At 30.1% G+C, this 20,050-nt stretch overlaps 1 protein-coding gene across 1 annotated transcript in view; it reads right to left on the bottom strand.

Moving 5' to 3' along the window:
- LOC113803189 (uncharacterized) overlaps nt 1-10,191 on the bottom strand; it is a 15,416-nt gene extending 5,225 nt beyond the window's left edge. The window contains exon 1 of the mRNA XM_070124063.1: nt 10,151-10,191. Within this exon, the coding sequence (XP_069980164.1) occupies nt 10,151-10,191 (41 nt within the window). The remainder of the gene's footprint in view (nt 1-10,150) is intronic.
- Nucleotides 10,192-20,050: the final 9,859 nt, after the last annotated feature.

Here is a 20,050-nt window from a genome sequence, read left to right as displayed (position 1 = left end):
TTATTGGAATAGACTTAATTATTGCTATTATTTTGGTTATTATAAAAATTATCATTATAATAATTATTTTATCATTATTATTGTCATTATCATCAAATTTATCATCATTATTGTCAGTAATAAAGGAATTATCATGAAAATCGTCATAATTACTAGAATTAATGTTAAAATCCTCATAATTACCATTGAAAAGCGAAAAAGCGTTTTTTTTTGTTTTTTTTTTTTACTTTTGTGATTTTATTACTTCTGGGCTTTATTTTATTATAAATGGACTTAATAATAATTATTATCATCATCATTATTATTACTGTCATTTTTTCATGATAATTATCATTATAGTCATTGTCATCATTATTGCAGTTATAATAATTATTATGCTAATTATTATTGCTATCTTTATCATTATAACTATTTATATAATGATAATATAATATAATGATATTATTATTGCTATCGCAATTATTAGTATGAAATTATTGGAATAGATTTAATTATTGCTATTATTGTAGTTATTATAAAAACTATCATTATAATCATTATTTTATCATTATTATTGTCATTATCATCAAAATTATCATCATTATTGTATATAATAAAGGAATTATCATAATCATAATCAGCATAATTACCTGAATTAAAGCTAAAATCCTCATAATTACCATTAAAAAGCGAAAAAGTTTTTTTTCGACTTTTCTCTCAAAAGGCTGTATATACGCTAGATTTTGCCGTTTTTTTCGACTTGTGGAATTTTATTACTTCTGGCCTTTATTGCATTATAAATGGACTGAATAATAATTATTATCATCATTATTATCATTACTGTCATTATTTTCATGATTATTATCATAGTCATAGCAATAATGATAATTTTAGAAATAATTATGACAATGCTAATAATTATAATGACAATGATAATGATGTTATTATTATTTCTATTGCCATTATTAGTATAAAAAATATTGGAATAGAGTTAATTTTTGCTATTGTTGCAGTAATTATCAAAATTGTCATTATAATTATGATTTATCACTATTATTATCATTTCATTGTCATTATCATCACAATTTTCATTATTGTCAATAATAAAGGAAATATAATGAAAATCATAATAATTGCCTGAATTAATGTTAAAATCCTCATAATTACCATTAAAAAGCGAAGAGGTTTTTTTTCGACGTTTCTCTCTAAAGGCTGTAATACGCTAGATTTTACCGGTTTTTTTGACTTATGGGATGATATTACTTCTGGCCTTTATTTCATTATAAATGGACTGAATAATAGATATCATTACTGTCATTATTTTCATGATTATTATCATTATAGTTATTATCATCATGATTATCATTATTATTGTCATCATTACTGCAGTTATAATAATTATTATGCTAATTATTATTGCTATTTCTATGATTATAACTATTTATAAAATGATATTTAGAAATAATAATGACAATAATAATAATTATAATTACAATGATAATGATGTTATTGTTATTTCTATTGCCATTATTAGTATGAAAATTATTGGAATATAGTTAATTATTGCAGTGATTATCAAAATTATCATTATAATTATGATTTTATCACTATTATTATCATTAACATTATCAGTATCATCATAATTATCATCATTATTATCAATAATAAAGTAATTATCATGAAAATCATCATAATTACCTGAATTAACGTTAAAATCCTCATAATTACCATTAAAAAGAGAAAAGTTTTGTTTTTTTTACGTTTCTCTCAAAATGCTGTAATACGCTAGATTTTGCCGTTTTTTCGACTTTTCGGATTATATTACTTCTGGCCTTTATTTCACTATAAATGGACTGAATAATAATTATCATTACTGTCATTATTTTCATGATTATTATCATTATAGTCATTATCATCATGATTACCATTATTATTATCATCTTTATTGCAGCTATAATAATTATTTTGCTAATTATTATTGCTATTTTTATCATTATAACTATTTATATAATGATAGTAGCAATAATGATAATTTTTGAAATAATAATGACATTAATAATAATAATAATGACAATGATAATTAAATTATTTCTATTGCCATTATTAGTATGAAAATTATTGGAATAGAGTTAATTATTGCAGTAATTATCAAAATTATCATTATAATTATGATTTTATCATTATTATTGTCATTATCATTGTTATTATCATCATAATAATAATTATTGTTAATAATAAAGGAATTATCATGAAAATCATCAGAATTAGCTGATTTAATGGTTAAATCCTCATAATTACCACTAAAAAGCGAATAATACGATAGATTTTGCCGTTCTTTCGACATTTGGGATTTTATTACTTTTGGCCTGTATTTCATTATACATGGACTTAATAATAATTATTATCATCATTATCATCATTATTGTCATTATTTTCATGATTATTGTCATTATTTTCATGATTATCATCATTATAGTCATGATTATCATTAACATTATCATCATTATTGAAGTTATAATAATTATTATGCCTATTATTATTGCTATCTTTATCATTATAACTATTTATATAACGATAATAGCAATAATGATAATTTCAGAAATAATAATGGCAATATTAATAATTACAATTATCATTATAATTATGATTTTATCATTATTATTGTCATTGTCATTGTCATTATCATCATAATTATCATTATTATTATCAATGATAATGGAATCATCATGAAAATCATCATAATTACCTGAGTTAATGTTAAAATCCTCATAATTACCATTAATAAGCGAAAAAGGGGATTATCGACGTATCTCCCAAAAGGCTGTAATACGCTAGAATTTGCCTTTTTCGACTTTTAGGATTTTATTACTACTGGCTTTTATTTAATTATAAATGAACTGAATAAAAATTATCATCATTATTATCATTACTGTCATTATTTTCATGATTATTATCATTATAGTCATTATTATCATTATAGTCATTATTATCATGATCATTATTATTATCATCATTAAAGCAGTTATAATAATTGTCATGCTAATTATTATTGCTATTTTTATCATTTTAACTATTTATATAATGACAATAGCGATAATGGTTATTTTTAAAATAATAATGACAATAATAATAATTATAATGACAATGATAATGATGTTATTATTATTTCTATCGCAATTATTAGTATGAAATTATTAAAATAGACTCAATTATTGCTATTATTGCAGTTAATATCAAAATTATCATAATAATTATGATTGTATCATTATTATTGTCATTATAATTATCAGTATCATCATTATTGTCAATAATAAAGGAATTATCATGAAAATCATCATAATTACCTGAATTAATGTTAAAATCCTCATAATTACCATTGAAAAGCGAAAAGATTTTTTATTCGACGTTTCTCTCAAAACGCTGTAATACGCTAGATTTTGCCGTTTTTTTTTACTTATGGGATTTTATAACTTCTGGCCTATATTTCATTATAAATAGAATAAATAATTATTATTATCATCATTATTATCATTACTGTCATTATTTTCATGATTATAATCATTATAGTTATCATGATTATCATTATTATTATCATCATTATTGCATTTATAATAATTATTATGCTAATTATTATTGCTATTTCTATCATTATAACTATTTTTATAATGATAATAGCAATAATGATAATTTTATAAATAATAATGACTAATAATAATTATAATGACAATGATAATGATTTTATTCTCCTTTCTATTGCCATTATTAGTATGAAAATTATTGGAATAGAGTTAATTATTCCTATTATTGCAGTAATCACTATTATCATTAATAAAGGAATTATCGTGAAAATCATCATAATTACCAGAATTAATGTTAAAATCCTCATATTTACCATTAAAAAGCGAAAAAAGTTTTTTTTCGACGTTTCTCTTAAAAGGTTATAACACGCTAGATTTTGCCGTTTTTTCGACTCTTGGGATTTTCTCACTTCTGGCCTTTATTTAATTATAAAAGGACTGAATAATAATTATTATCATTATTATCATTACTGTCAGTATTTTCATGATTATTATCATTATAGTCATTATCATCATGATTATCATTAATATTATCATTATTGCAGTTATAATAATTATCATGCTAATTATTATTGCTATTTTTATCATTATAACTATTTATATAATGATAATAGCAATAATGACAATTTTAGAAATAATAATGACAATAATGATAATTATAATGACAATGATAATGATGTTATTTCTATTGCCATTATTAGTATGGAAATTATATGAATACAGATAATTATATCAGTAATTATCAATATAATCATTATAATTATGATTTTATCATTATTATTGTCATTATCATTGTCATTATCATCATAATTATCAACATTATTGTCAATAATAAAGGAATTATCATGAAAATCATCATAATTACCTGAATTAATGTTAAAATCATCATAATTACCATTAAAAAGCGAAAAAGGGTTTTTCCACGTTTCTCTCATAAGGCTGTAATAAGGCTGTTTTTTCGACTTTTGGGAGTTTATTACTTTTGGTCTTTTTTAATTATAAATGGACTGAATAATAGTTATAAACATTATCATTACTGTTATCATTTTCATGATTATTGTCATTTTAGTCATTATCATCATGATTATCATTATTATGATCATCATTATTGTAGTTATAATAATTATTGTGCTAATTATTATTGATATTTTTATCATTATAACTATTTTATAATGATAGTAGCAATAATGATAATTTTAGAAATAATAATGACCATAATGATAATTATAATGACAATGATGATGTTATTATTATTTCTATTGTCATTATTAGTATGAAAATTATTGGAATAGAGTTAATTATTGATGTAATTATCAAAACTATCACTATGATTATGATTTTATCATTATTATTGTCATTATCATCATAATTATCATCATTATTGTCAATAAAAAAGGAATTATCATGAAAATCATCATAATCACCTGAGTTAATGGTGAAATCCTCATAATTACCACTAAAAAGCGAAAAAGTTTTTTTTTGACGTTTCTCTCAAAAGGCTGTAATACGCTAGATTTTGCGCTTTTTCGAAATTTGGGATTTTATTACTTCTGGCCTTTATTTCATTATAAATGGACTGAATAATAATTATTATCATTATTATCATTACTGTCATTTTTTATGATTATCATTATAATCATTATTATCACGATTATCATTATTATCATTATTCCAGTTATAATAATTATTATGCTCATTATTATTGCTATTTTTATCATTATAACTATTTATATAATGATAATAGCAATAATGATAATTTTAGAAATAATATTGACGATAATTGTCATTGTCATTGTCATTATCATCATAATTATAATCATTATTGTCAATAATAAAGTGAGTTAATATTAAAATCCTCATAATTACCAATAAAAAGCGAAAAAGGCTTTTTTTTCGACGTTTCTCTCAAAAGGCTGTTTAATACGCTAGATTTTGCCGTTTTTTCGACTTCTGGGATTTTATTACTTCCTGCCTTGATTTCATTATAAATGGACTGAATTATATTTATTATCATCATTAGTATCATTACTGTCATTATTCTCATGATTATTATCATTATAGGCATTATCATCATGATTATCATTATTATTATCATCATTATTGCAGTTATGATAATTGTTATGCTCATTATTATTGCTATTTTTATCATTATAACTATTTATGATAAATATAGCAATAATAGTTAGCATAATGATTATTATAACTCCAATAACGATAATAATAATGGTTATGACGTGGATTTTCACATTAATTCAGGTATTTATGTTGATTTGCATGGTAGTTCTTTTATTATTGACAATAATGATAGGAATTATGATGATAATGACAATGATAATGACATTAGTAATGATAAAATTATAATTATAATGATAATTTCGATAATTACTGCAATAATAGCAATAATCAACTTTTTTCCAATAATTTCATAGAAATAATTGCGATAGAAATAATTATAACGTCATTATCATTGTCATTATAATTATTATTATTGTCTTTATTATTTATAAAGATATTATCATTATATAAATAGTTATAATGATAAAAATAGCAACAATAATTAGCACAATAATTATTAAAACTGCTATAATGATGATAATAATAATGATTATCATGATGATGATAACTATAATGGTAATAATCATGAAAATAATGACAGTAATTATAATAATGATGATAATAATTATTATTCAGTACATTTATAAAGCCGAAAAAACGGAAAAATCTAGCGCATTACAACCTTTTGAGAGAAACGTCGAAAAAAATCCTTTATCGCTTTCTAATGGTAATTGTGAGGATTTTAACATCAATTCAGGTAAATATGACGATTTTCATGATAATTATTGTATTATTGATAATAATGATGATAATTATGATGATAATGACAATAATGATAATAAAATCCTAATTATAATGATAATTTTCATAATTACTGCAATAATCTACTCTATTCCAATAATTTTCATACTAATAATGGCAATAGACATAATAATAAATTCATTATCATTGTCATTATAATTATTAATATTATCATTATTATTTCTAAAATTATCATTTTTGCTATTATCATTATATAAATAGTTATAATGATAAAAATAGCAATAATAATTAGCATAATAATTATTATAACTGCAATAAAGATGATAATAATGATAATCATGATAATGACTATAAAGATAATAATTATGAAAATAACGACAGTAATAATAATGATAATAATTATTTTTCAGTCCATTTATAATGAAATAAAGGCCAGAAGTAATAAAATCCCAAAAGTCGAAAAAACCGACCGAAACTAGCCCATTACAGCCTTATGAGAGAAATGTCAAAAAAAAAACTTTTTCGCTTTTTAATGGTAATTATGAGGATTTCAACATTAATTCAGGTAATTATGATGATTTTCATGATAATTTTTTTATTATTGACAATAATGATGATAATTATGATGATAATGACAATGATAATGACAATAATAATGATAAAATCATAATTATAATGATAATTTTCATAATAACTACAATGATAGCAATAATTAAGTCTATTCCAATAATTTCATACTAATTTTTGCGATAGAAATAATACCATTATTATTGTCATTATAATTGTTGTTATTGTCATTATTATTTTCAAAATAATCATTATAGCTATTATCATTATATAAATAGTTATAATGATAAAAATAGCAATAATAATTAGCATAATAATTATTATAACTGCAATAATGATAGTAATAATGATAATCATAATGATAATGACTATAATGATAATAATCATGAAAGTAATGAAAGTAATGATAATAATGATAATAATTATCATTCAGTCCATTTATAATGAAATGAAGGCCAGAAGTAATAAAATCCCATAAGTAAAAAAAAAACGGCAAAATCGAGCGTATTACAGCCTTTTCAGAGAAAGGTCGAAAAAAAATCCCTTTTTTTGCTTTTTATGGTAATTATGATGATTTTAACAGTAATTCTGGTAATTATGATGATTTTTATTATAAATCCTTTATTATTGACAATAATGATGATAATTATGATGATAATGACAATGATAATGACAATAATAATGAAAAAAGCATAATTATAATGATAATTTTCATAATTACAGCAATAATTAACTCTATTCCAATAATTTACATACTAATAATGGCAATAAAAATAATAATAACATCATCATTGTCATTATAATTATTATTGTCATTATTATTTCTACAATTATCATTATATAAATAATTATAACGATATAAATAGCAATAATAATGAGCATAATAATTATTATAACTACAATAATGATGATAATAATAATGATAATCATGATGACAATGAGTATAATGATAATAATCATGAAAATGATGACATTAATGATAATGATTATAATAATTATTATTCAGTCCATCTATAATGAAATAAAGACCAGAAGTAATAAAACCCTAAAAGTCGAAAAAACGGCAAAATCTAGCGTATTACAGCCTTTTGAGAGAAACGTCGAAAAAAAACCTTTTTCGCTTTTTAATAGTAATTATGAGGATTTTAACATTATTTTAGGTAATTATGAAGATTTTCATGATAATTACTTTATTATTGACAATAATGATGATAATGACAATGATAATAACAACAATAATGATAAAATCATAATCATAATGATAATTTTGATAATTACTGCAATAATAGCAATAATTAACTCTATTCCAATAATTTTCATACAAATAATGGCAATAGAAATAATAATAGCATCATTATCATTGTCATTATAATTATTATTATTGTCATTTTTATTTCTAAAATTATCATTACTGCTATAATCATTATATAAATAGCTATAATGATAAAAATAGCAATAATAATTAGCATAATAATTATTACAACTGCAATAATGATTATCATTATTATTGTTATCATAGTGATTGTTATTATCGTTATTATCGTTAATATTATCATTATTACTATCAGTATTGTTATCATTGTCATTATCATTAATGTTATTATTATATTTTTTGTTATAATTATTATTAACTTTATTATTATCATCCTCATACTATTGCTACGGCTATCATATTTTTTGTCACTTTCCCTGTTACTGTTATTATTATTATTATTATTATTATTATCATTTATTTATTTTTTATTACCATTATTTTGTCACCTTCCCTATTATTGTTATTATTATTGTTGTTGTTATTGTTATCATCACTATCATCATCATTATCAATATTATCTTTATTATCATAATTTTTATTATCATTGTCATCATCATAATTTTTATTACTATAGTTAGTATCATCTGTATCATTATCATTAGAGTCCGGTGGCAGAGAGAGTATACCCGGACTTGAAAAATATACAATGGGTTTGTTGTTTCTAGTAGATCTGAAACTACCGATGATGAATCAGTCGAGCGCAAAGTTCGCACCCTTGAAGTGTTTTTTTTGTGACCGATATACAAAATGGCCGCTGCCGTTGATGATAATAACAAAGTTGATAATAATAACAATAATAGTATATTAATAAGCCTAATAATCATTATCATTAATAGCTAAAACTCGGCCTATTTTTGTCTCAGGATCCTGGTTTTGGTTTCATATTCTAAGTTTTCGGGGGCTAGAAATCGACTAACACATATTTCATATTCTTCCGGTGATATTTCACTAGATATCCCTTTACGCGAGGGACATACTTAATAGTATTATCAAAAATAATTATACCATATATTGATGCTTTTCAGATGTCTAGCAAATGGTGCTATCTTTCTCTTCATTTTAGTTAAGTATTTTGATATTTTCATGTTCGTGTTTATTTTCACTTCATGAAAAATGTTACTTTGGTCATATTCCTTTATACAGATTCTTTTTTGTAGGTCATTGCCATAATGAATCTATTATACATAAATATCCTCAAATGATAATGAGGTATGTATTTTTCTAGATGCCAAATGTAAAGTGAAGAGAGCATATTACAACATCATGGAGCACAAAATATTGAAAATAGCGCAATAATTAGATTTTTTATTTCAATTATATACACAGTCCCTAATATCCAACACTCGAAAGTCTATTTAAAATCCTCTTGATAATCATTATCTCCTACTGAATAGTCATCTGATTTGTGCTGTTATCACCACCCTAACACGCACAGAAATTGAACATGATAATTGTCCTGAGCCACGGTTACCAGCGCCTGATCAGCACGTATGCTGGAGTAAAAGACATATCAGCTGGTGTAATTACTGATTGCAGCGTATGTGTATCCACAATCATTTAGGTGTAAATCTGGTGGATTAAGAGCACATTCCAGAAAGATGCTTATAACTTGCTTTTTGTGACGTGCTTTTCAATTACTTTTGTCATCAGTGGACGATATCTCAGAGCTAGTGCGGAGTTTAGCTTCTACATTTTACAATACTGAACCACATATTGAGGTGATGCCACATTCTCTTCAAGTAAAATCCTTAACAAGCAGCAGTTAATTCGGAGACTTCATAAACTGCACTTTGTTCTTCAACGTTGCCCGACTTGCTAAGGGTCTTTATTAATTCATTTGCCTTTTTTTTTTTTTTTTTTTTACGAATCGAAGTACATTTACCATATCACATACCGAAACAGCATGATCAGGAAATAGATCTCCAACAACGCCATAATGTCTCCACATTTGCTTTGATATCAATACATGATCAAGTAATACTAGTACTTATAACCAAGTTACATCTAAGCTGTCTTTCCACATAAAAATGAGCTAATAAAACAAACATGTGTCATCTGCAGTAATGTTAATGGTCTTCTTTCCGTCTCAGCCAGATTAATCTATTAAATGTGTACTGCGATCTGGCCTCTGCCATGGCATATATTTATTGGTGTTAGCTCTTCTATAACAACTAGTGCAAGGTTTACTATCGAGGGGAAGCCCGAAAATCATCCAGTCCATTGGTGCATGGCGGCTTAGGCCGAGAGAAAGAAGGGAGGACTTGTTCACTTCCTCGCAAGGAAGTCCCATAACCCAGGTACAAGTCCCGTAGTGAAATAGGGTCTAATTATGTGCGTCCTTGGCTTCTTGCTGTATCGAAATGATAAAAAAAAAATAATAGGCAATAATAAAAAAAAAAAAATCACAGAAGAAAATGAATAGATAATAAGATCCTCATTCGGGAGGGACGGGTTACCACTGAAAGAGGGACTTGGGTTCTTAAAAAGGGGTCATCTCTGGCTAGTGCTGGCCAATACACTATGGACCTTCTTGGTTGTAAACAAAATTAATATCACATGGACAAGTCTAGCAATTCCCTAACTGACATGAAACAGGGTCAGACACTACCTTATCTTGATGTTCCAGCAACGCCACAGTAAGGGTAATCCACGGGGAACACACAAACACCGACTCCAGAGACAACTCCCTCTCAGGTTTAAGGATAAGGCTAAGTCCGATATGCGAAGTTGAACCTCGCTCGGGTTATGAGGGGTGCCCGGCCTGTGCCGACTAATGCCGACTCGATGACGCGACAGAGTTTAGTCCTTACCCACCGTGATGCCCATTCAGAATGGTAACCTCCAGGCGACAATTGCAATTCCTCGCGCCTGGACGGGGCGCGAACCACCGACCCCTCGGATGAGAGACCGACACGTTACTTCTGTATATTCCCGGTATTCATTTCGGCTACGTCATTGTGGCTTCAGTTGTTTCAATAAATATCACGTATGGTGGTTCACGCCCCGTCCAGGTGCGAGGAATTGCAATTGTCGCCTGGAGGTTACCACTCTGGATGGGTATCACAGTGGGTAAGGACTAAATTCTGTCGCGTCATCGAATCGGCATTAGTCGACACAGGCCGAGCTCCCCTCATAACACGGGCGAGGTTCAACTTCGCATATCGGACTTAGCCTTATCCTTAAACCTGAAAGGGAGTTGTCTCTGTAGTCGGTGTTTGTGTGTTCCCCGTGGATTACCCTTACTGTGTCATTTCTGGAACTACAAATTAAGGTAGTGTCTGACCCTGTTTCATGTCAGTTAGGGAATTGCTAGACTGGAATTTAGTGAGGTTAGGTTAGGTTAGGTTGGGTTAGGCTCAAATTTGACCAGGAAACTCCAAATTTCATTTTCTCACATGAGTTATAATTATATTAAATCAGTTCAATCGAGGCTAGGTTACATTAGCTGGAATTTGGTGAGGTTAGGTTAGGTTAGGTTAGGCTCAAATTTGACCAGGAGACTCCAAATTTCGATTTCTCACATGAGCTTTATAATAAATCAGTTTAATCGAGGCTAGGTTACATTACCTGGAATTTGGTGAGGTTAGGTTAGGTTAGGTTAGGCTCAAATTTGACCAGAGACTCCAAATTTCGTTTTCTCACATGAGCTTTATATTAAATCAGTTTCATCGAGGCTGGGTTACATTAATTGGAATTTGGTGAGGTTAGGTTAGCTTAGCTTAGCTTAGCTTAGGCTCAAGTTTGACCAGGAGACTCCAAATTTCGTTTTCTCACATGAGCTTTATATTAAATCGGTTTCATCGAGGCTTAGTTACATTAGCTGGAATTTGGTGAGGTTAGGTCAGGTTAGGTTAGGTTAGGTTAGGCTCAAATTTGACCAGGAGAATCCATATTTCGTTTTCTCACATGAGCTTTATATTAAATCAGTTTAATCGAGGCTAGGTTACATTAGCTGAAATTTCGTGAGGTTAGGTTAGGTTAGGCTCAAGTTTGACCAGGAGACTCCAAATTTCATTTTCTCACATGAGCTTTATATTAAATCAGTATAATCGAGGATAGGTTACATTACCTGGAATTTGGTGAAGTTAGGTTAGGTTAGGTTAGGTTAGGCTCAAATTTGACCAGGAGACTCCAAATTTCGTTTTCACACATGAGCTTTATATTAAATCAGTTTAATCGAGGCTAAGTTACATTAGATGGAATTTGGTGAGGTTAGGTTAGGTTAGGGTAGGTTACGTTAGGCTCAAATTTGAAAAGGAGACTCCAAATTTCGTATTCTCACATGAGCTTTATATTAAATCAGTTTACTCGAGGCTAGGTTACATTAGCTGGAATTTGGTGAGATTAGGTTAGGTTAGTTTAGGTTAGGTTAGGCTCAAATTTGACCAGGAGACTCCAAATTTCGTTTTCTCACATGAGCTTTATATTAAATCAGTTTAATCGAGGCTAGGTTACATTAGCAGGAATTTGGTGAGGTTATGTTAGGTTAGGTTAAGATAGGCTCAAATTTGACCAGGAGACTCCAAATTTCGTTTTCTCACATGAGCTTTATATTAAATCAGTTTAATCGAGGCTAGGTTACATTAGCTGGAATTTGGTGAGGTTAGGTTAGGTTAGGCTCAAAATTGACCAGGAGACTCCAAATTTCGTTTTCTCACATGAGCTTTATATTAAATCAGTTTAATCGAGGCTAGGTTACATTAGATGGAATTTGGTGAGGTTAGGTTAGGTTAGGTTAGGCTGAAATTTGACCAGGAGACTCCTAATTTCGTTTTCTCACATGAGCTTTATATTAATTCAGTTTAATTGAGGCTAGGTTACATTAGATGGAATTTGGTGAGGTTAGGTTAGGTTAGGTTAGGCTCAAATCTGACCAGGAGACTCCAAATTTCGTTTTCTCACATGAGCTTTATATTAAATCAGTTTAATCGAGGCTAGGTTACATTAGCTAGAATTTGGTGAGGTTAGATTAGGTTAGGTTATGTTAGGCTCAAAATTCACCAGGAGTCTCCAAATTTCGTTTTCTCACATGAGCTTTATATTAAATCAGTTTAATCGAGGCTAGGTTATATTAGCTGGAATTTTGTGAGGCTAGGTTAGGTTAGGCTCAAATTTGACCAGGAGACTCCAAATTTCGTTTTCTCACATGAGCTTTATATTAAATCAGTTTAATCGAGGCTAGGTTACATTAGCTAGAATTTGGTGAGGTTAGGTTAGGTTAGGTTAGGTTAGGCTCGGCTCAAATTTGACCAGGAGTCTCCAAATTTCGTTTTCTCTCATGAGCTTTATATTAAATCAGTTTAATCGACGCTAGGTTATATGAGCTGGAATTTGGTGAGGTTAGGTTAGGTTAGGTTAGATTAGGTTAGGTTAAGCTATAATTTGACCAAGAGACTCCAAATTTCGTTTTCTCACATGAGCTTTATATTAAATCAGTTTAATCGAGGCTAGGTTATATTATCTGGAATTTGGTGAGGTTAGGTTAGGTTAGGTTATGTTAGGCTCAAAATTGACCAGGAGACTTCAAATTTCGTCTTCTCACATGAGCTTTATATTAAATCAGTTTAATCGAGGCTAAGTTACATTAGCTGGAATTTGGTGAGGTTAGGTTAGGTTCGGTTAGGTTAGGCTCAAATTTGGCCAGGAGACTCCAAATTTCGTTTTATCACATGAGCTTTATATTAAATCAGTTTAATCGAGGCTAGGTTACATTAGCTCGAATTTGGTGAGGTTAGGTTAGGTTAGGTTCAGTTAGGTAAGGCTCAAATTTGACCAGGAGACTCCAAATTTCGTTTTCTCACATGAGCTTTATATTAAATCAGTTTAATCGAGGCTAGGTTAAATTAGCTGGAATTTGGTGATGTTAGGTTAGGTTAGCTTAGCTTAGCTTAGGCTCAAGTTTAACCAGGAGAGTTTTATATTAAATCAGTATAATCGAGGCTAGGTTACATTAGTTGTAATTTGGTGAGGTTAGGTTAGGTTAGGTTAGGCTCAAATTTAAGCAGGAGACTCCAAATTTCGTTTTCTCACATGAACATTACATTAAATCAGTTTAATCGAGGCTAGGTTACATTAGCTGGAATTTTGTGAGGTTAGGTTAGGTTAGGTTAGGCTCAAATTTGACCAGGAGACTTCAAATTTCGTTTTCTCACATGAGCTTTATATTAAATCAGTTTAATCGAGTCTAGGTTACATTAGTTGGAAATTAGTGAGGTTAGGTTAGGTTAGGTTAGGTTGGGTTAGGTTAGGCTCAAATTTGACCAGGAGACTCCAAATTTCGTTTTCTCACATGAGCTTTATATTAAATCAGTTTAATCGAGGCTAGGTTACATTACCTGGAATTTCGTGAGGTTAGGTTCGGTTAGGTTAGGTTAAGTTAGGTTCAAATTTGACCAGGAGACTCCAAATGTCGTTTTCTCATATGAGCTTTATATTAAATCAGTTTAATCGAGGCTAGGTTAAATTAGCTGGAATTTGATGAGGTTAGGTTAGGTTAGGTTCGATTAGGTTAGGCTCAAATTTGACCAGGAGACTCCAAATTTCGTTTTCTCACATAAGCTTTATATTAAATTAGTTTAATCGGGGCTAGGTTAAATTAGCTGGAATTTGTTGATGTTAGGTTAGGTTAGGTTAGGTTAGCTTAGGCTCAAGTTTGACCAGGAGACTCCAAATTTCATTTTCTCACATGAGATTTATATTAAATCAGTTTAATTAAGGCTAGGTTACATTAGTTGGAATTTGGTGAGGTTAGGTTAGGTTAGATTAGGTTTGGCTCAAATTTGACCAGGAGACTCCAAATTTCGTTTTCTTACATGAGCTTTATATTAAATCAGTTTAATCGAGGCTGGGTTACATTAGCTGGAATTTGGTGAGGTTAGGTTAGGTTAGGTTAGGCTCAAATTTGACCAGGAGACTCCAAATTTCGTTTTCTCACATGAGTTTTATATTAAATCAGTTTAATCGAGGCTAGGTTACATTAGCTGGAATTTGATGAGGTTAGGTTAGGTTAGGTTAGGCTGAAATTTGACCAGGAGACTCCAAATTTCGTTTTCTCACATGAGCTTTATATTAAATCAACTTAATTGAGGCTAGGTTACATTAGCTGGAATTTGGTGAGGTTAGGTTAGGCTCAAATTTGACCAGGAGACTCCAAATTTCGTTTTCTCACATGAGTTTTATATTAAATCAGTTTAATCGACGCTAGGTTACATTAGCTGGAATTTAATGAGGTTAGGTTAGGTTAGGTTAGGCTCAAATTTGACCAGGAGACTCCAAATTTCGTTTTCTCACATGAGCTTTATATTAAATCAGTTTAATCGAGGCTAGGTTACATTAGATGGAATTTGGTGAGGTTAGGTTAGGTTAGGTTAGGCTCAAATTTGATCAGTAAACTCCAAATTTCGTTTTCTCATATGAGCTTTATATTAAATCAGTTTAATCGAGGCTTGGTTATATTAGCTGGAATTTGGTGAGGTTAGGTTAGATTAGGTTAGGCTCAAAATTGACCAGGAGACTCCAAATTTCGTTTTCTCACATGAGCTTTATATTAAATAAGTTAAATCGAGGCTACGTTACATTAGCTGGAATTTGGTGATGTTAGCTTAGGTTAGGTTAGGTTAGCTTAGGTTAGCTTAGGCTCAAGTTTGACCAGGAGACTCCAAATTTCGTTTTCTCACATGAGCTTTATATTAAATCAGTTTAATCAAGGCTAGGTTACATTAGCTGGAATTTGGTGAGGTTAGGTTAGGTTAGGTTAGGCTCAAATTTGACCAGGAGACTCCAAATTTCGTTTTCTCACATGAGCTTTATATTAAATCAGTTTAATCGAGGCTAGGTTACATTAGCTGGAATTTGGTGAGGTTAGGTTAGGTTAGGTTAGGTTAGGCTCAAATTTGACCAGGAGACTCCAAATTTCGTTTTCTCACATGAGCTTTATATTAAATCAGTTTAATCGAGGCTAGGTTACATTAGCTGGAATTTGGTGAGGTTAGGTTAGGTTAGGTTAGGTTAGGCTCAAATTTGACCAAGAGACTCCTAATTTCGTTTTCTCACATGAGCTTTATATTAATTCAGTTTAATCGAGGCTAGGTTACATTAGCTGGAATTTGGTGAGGTTAGGTTAGGTTAGGTTAGGCTCAAATTTGACCAGGAGACTCCAAATTTCGTTTTCTCACATGAGCTTTATATTAAATCAGTTTAATCGAGGCTAGGATACATTAGCTCGAATTTGGTGAGGTTAGGTTAGGTTAGGTTAGGTTAGGCTCAAATTTGACCAGGAGACTCCAAATCTCGTTTTCTCACATGAGCTTTATATTAAATCAGTTTAATCGAGGCTAGGTTACATTAGCTAGAATTTTGTGAGGTTAAATTAGGTTAGGTTAGGTTAGGCTGAAATTTGACCAGGAGACTCCAAATTTCGTTTTCTCACATGAGCTTTATATTAAATCAGTCTAATCGAGGTTTGGTTATATTAGCTGGAATTTTGTGAGGTTAGGTTAGGTTAGGCTCAAATTTGACCAGGAGACTCCAAATTTCGTTTTCTCACATGAGCTTTATATTAAATCAGTTTAATCGAGGCTAGGTTACATTAGCTAGAATTTGGTGAGGTTAGGTTAGGTTAGGTTAGGTTAGGCTCAAATTTGACCAGGAGACTCCAAATTTCTTCTTCTCACATGAGCTTTATATTAAATCAGTTTAATCGAGGCTAGGTTACATTAGCTGAAATTTCGTGAGGTTAGGTTAGGTTAGGTTAGGTTAGGTTAGGCTCAAATTTGACCAAGAGACTCCAAATTTCGTTTTCTCACATAAGCTTTATATTAAATCAGTTTAATCGAGGCTACGTTACATTATCTGGAATTTGGTGAGGTTAGGTTAGGTTAGGTTACGTTAGGCTCAAATTTGACCAGGAGACTCCAAATTTCGTTTTCTCACATGAGCTTTATATTAAATCAGTTTAATCGAGGCTAGGTTACATTAGCTGGAATTTGGTGAGGTTAGGTTAGGTTTGCTTAGGTTAGGCTCAAATTTGGCCATGAGACTCCAAATTTCGTTTTCTCACATGAGCTTTATATTAAATCAGTTTAATCGAGGCTAGGTTACATTAGCTAGAATTTGGTGAGGTTAGGTTAGGTTAGGTTCGGTTAGGTTAGGCTCAAATTTGACCAGGAGACTCCAAATCTCGTTTTCTCACATGAGCTTTATATTAAATCAGTTTAATCGAGGCTAGGTTAAATTAGCTGGAATTTGGTGAGGTTAGGTTTGGTTAGGTTAGCTTAGCTTAGGCTCAAGTTTGAGAAGGAGACTCCAAATTTCGTTTTCTCACATGAGCTCTATAATAAATCAGTTTAATCGAGGCTATGTTACATTAGCTGGAATTTGGTGAGGTTAGGTTAGGTTAGGTTAGGTTAGGCTCAAATTTGACCAGGAGACTCCAAATTTCGTTTTCTCACATTAGCTTTATATTAAATCAGTTTAATCGAGGCTAGGTTACATGAGTTGTAATTTGGTGAGATTAGGTTAGGTTAGGTTAGCTTAGGCTCAAATTTGACCAGGAGACTCCAAATTTCGTTTTCTCACATGAGTTTTATATTAAATCAGTTTAATCGAGGCTAGGTTACATTAGCTGGAATTTGGATAGGTTAGGTTAGGTTAGGTTAGGCTCAAATTTGATCAGGAGACTCCAAATTTCGTTTTTTTACATGAGCTTTATATTAAATCAGTTTAATCGAGGCTAGGTTACATTAGCTGGAATTTGATGAGGTTAGGTTAGGTTAGGTTAGGCTGAAATTTGACCAGGAGACTCCAAATTTCGTTTTCTCACATGAGCTTTATATTAAATCAACTTAATTGAGGCTAGGTTACATTAGCTGGAATTTGGTGAGGTTAGGTTAGGCTCAAATTTGACCAGGAGACTCCAAATTTCGTTTTCTCACATGAGTTTTATATTAAATCAGTTTAATCGACGCTAGGTTACATTAGCTGGAATTTAATGAGGTTAGGTTAGGTTAGGTTAGGCTCAAATTTGACCAGGAGACTCCAAATTTCGTTTTCTCACATGAGCTTTATATTAAATCAGTTTAATCGAGGCTAGGTTACATTAGATGGAATTTGGTGAGGTTAGGTTAGGTTAGGTTAGGCTCAAATTTGATCAGTAAACTCCAAATTTCGTTTTCTCATATGAGCTTTATATTAAATCAGTTTAATCGAGGCTTGGTTATATTAGCTGGAATTTGGTGAGGTTAGGTTAGATTAGGTTAGGCTCAAAATTGACCAGGAGACTCCAAATTTCGTTTTCTCACATGAGCTTTATATTAAATAAGTTAAATCGAGGCTACGTTACATTAGCTGGAATTTGGTGATGTTAGCTTAGGTTAGGTTAGGTTAGCTTAGGTTAGCTTAGGCTCAAGTTTGACCAGGAGACTCCAAATTTCGTTTTCTCACCTGAGCTTTATATTAAATCAGTTTAATCAAGGCTAGGTTACATTAGCTGGAATTTGGTGAGGTTAGGTTAGGTTAGGTTAGGTTCAAATTTGACCAGGAGACTCCAAATTTCGTTTTCTCACATGAGCTTTATATTAAATCAGTTTAATCGAGGCTAGGTTACATTAGCTGGAATTTGGTGAGGTTAGGTTAGGTTAGATTAGGTTAGGCTGAAATTTGACCAGGAGACTCCAAATTTCGTTTTCTCACATGAGCTTTATATTAAATCAGTTTAATCGAGGCTAGGTTACATTAGTTGGAATTTGGTGAGGTGAGGTTAGGTTAGGTTAGGTTAGGCTCAAATTTGACCAAGAGACTCCTAATTTCGTTTTCTCACATGAGCTTTATATTAATTCAGTTTAATCGAGGCTAGGTTACATTAGCTGGAATTTGGTGAGGTTAGGTTAGGTTAGGTTAGGCTCAAATTTGACCAGGAGACTCCAAATTTCGTTTTCTCACATGAGCTTTATATTAAATCAGTTTAATCGAGGCTAGGATACATTAGCTCGAATTTGGTGAGGTTAGGTTAGGTTAGGTTAGGTTAGGCTCAAATTTGACCAGGAGACTCCAAATCTCGTTTTCTCACATGAGCTTTATATTAAATCAGTTTAATCGAGGCTAGGTTACATTAGCTAGAATTTTGTGAGGTTAAATTAGGTTAGGTTAGGTTAGGCTGAAATTTGACCAGGAGACTCCAAATTTCGTTTTCTCACATGAGCTTTATATTAAATCAGTCTAATCGAGGTTTGGTTATATTAGCTGGAATTTTGTGAGGTTAGGTTAGGTTAGGCTCAAATTTGACCAGGAGACTCCAAATTTCGTTTTCTCACATGAGCTTTATATTAAATCAGTTTAATCGAGGCTAGGTTACATTAGCTAGAATTTGGTGAGGTTAGGTTAGGTTAGGTTAGGTTAGGCTCAAATTTGACCAGGAGACTCCAAATTTCTTCTTCTCACATGAGCTTTATATTAAATCAGTTTAATCGAGGCTAGGTTACATTAGCTGAAATTTCGTGAGGTTAGGTTAGGTTAGGTTAGGTTAGGTTAGGCTCAAATTTGACCAAGAGACTCCAAATTTCGTTTTCTCACATAAGCTTTATATTAAATCAGTTTAATCGAGGCTACGTTACATTATCTGGAATTTGGTGAGGTTAGGTTAGGTTAGGTTACGTTAGGCTCAAATTTGACCAGGAGACTCCAAATTTCGTTTTCTCACATGAGCTTTATATTAAATCAGTTTAATCGAGGCTAGGTTACATTAGCTGGAATTTGGTGAGGTTAGGTTAGGTTTGCTTAGGTTAGGCTCAAATTTGGC

The sequence above is a fragment of the Penaeus vannamei genome, chromosome 8 (genome assembly GCF_042767895.1).
Source record: "Penaeus vannamei isolate JL-2024 chromosome 8, ASM4276789v1, whole genome shotgun sequence".
Classification (NCBI taxonomy): domain Eukaryota; kingdom Metazoa; phylum Arthropoda; class Malacostraca; order Decapoda; family Penaeidae; genus Penaeus; species Penaeus vannamei.
This window is presented reverse-complemented; position numbering and strand designations above follow the sequence as displayed.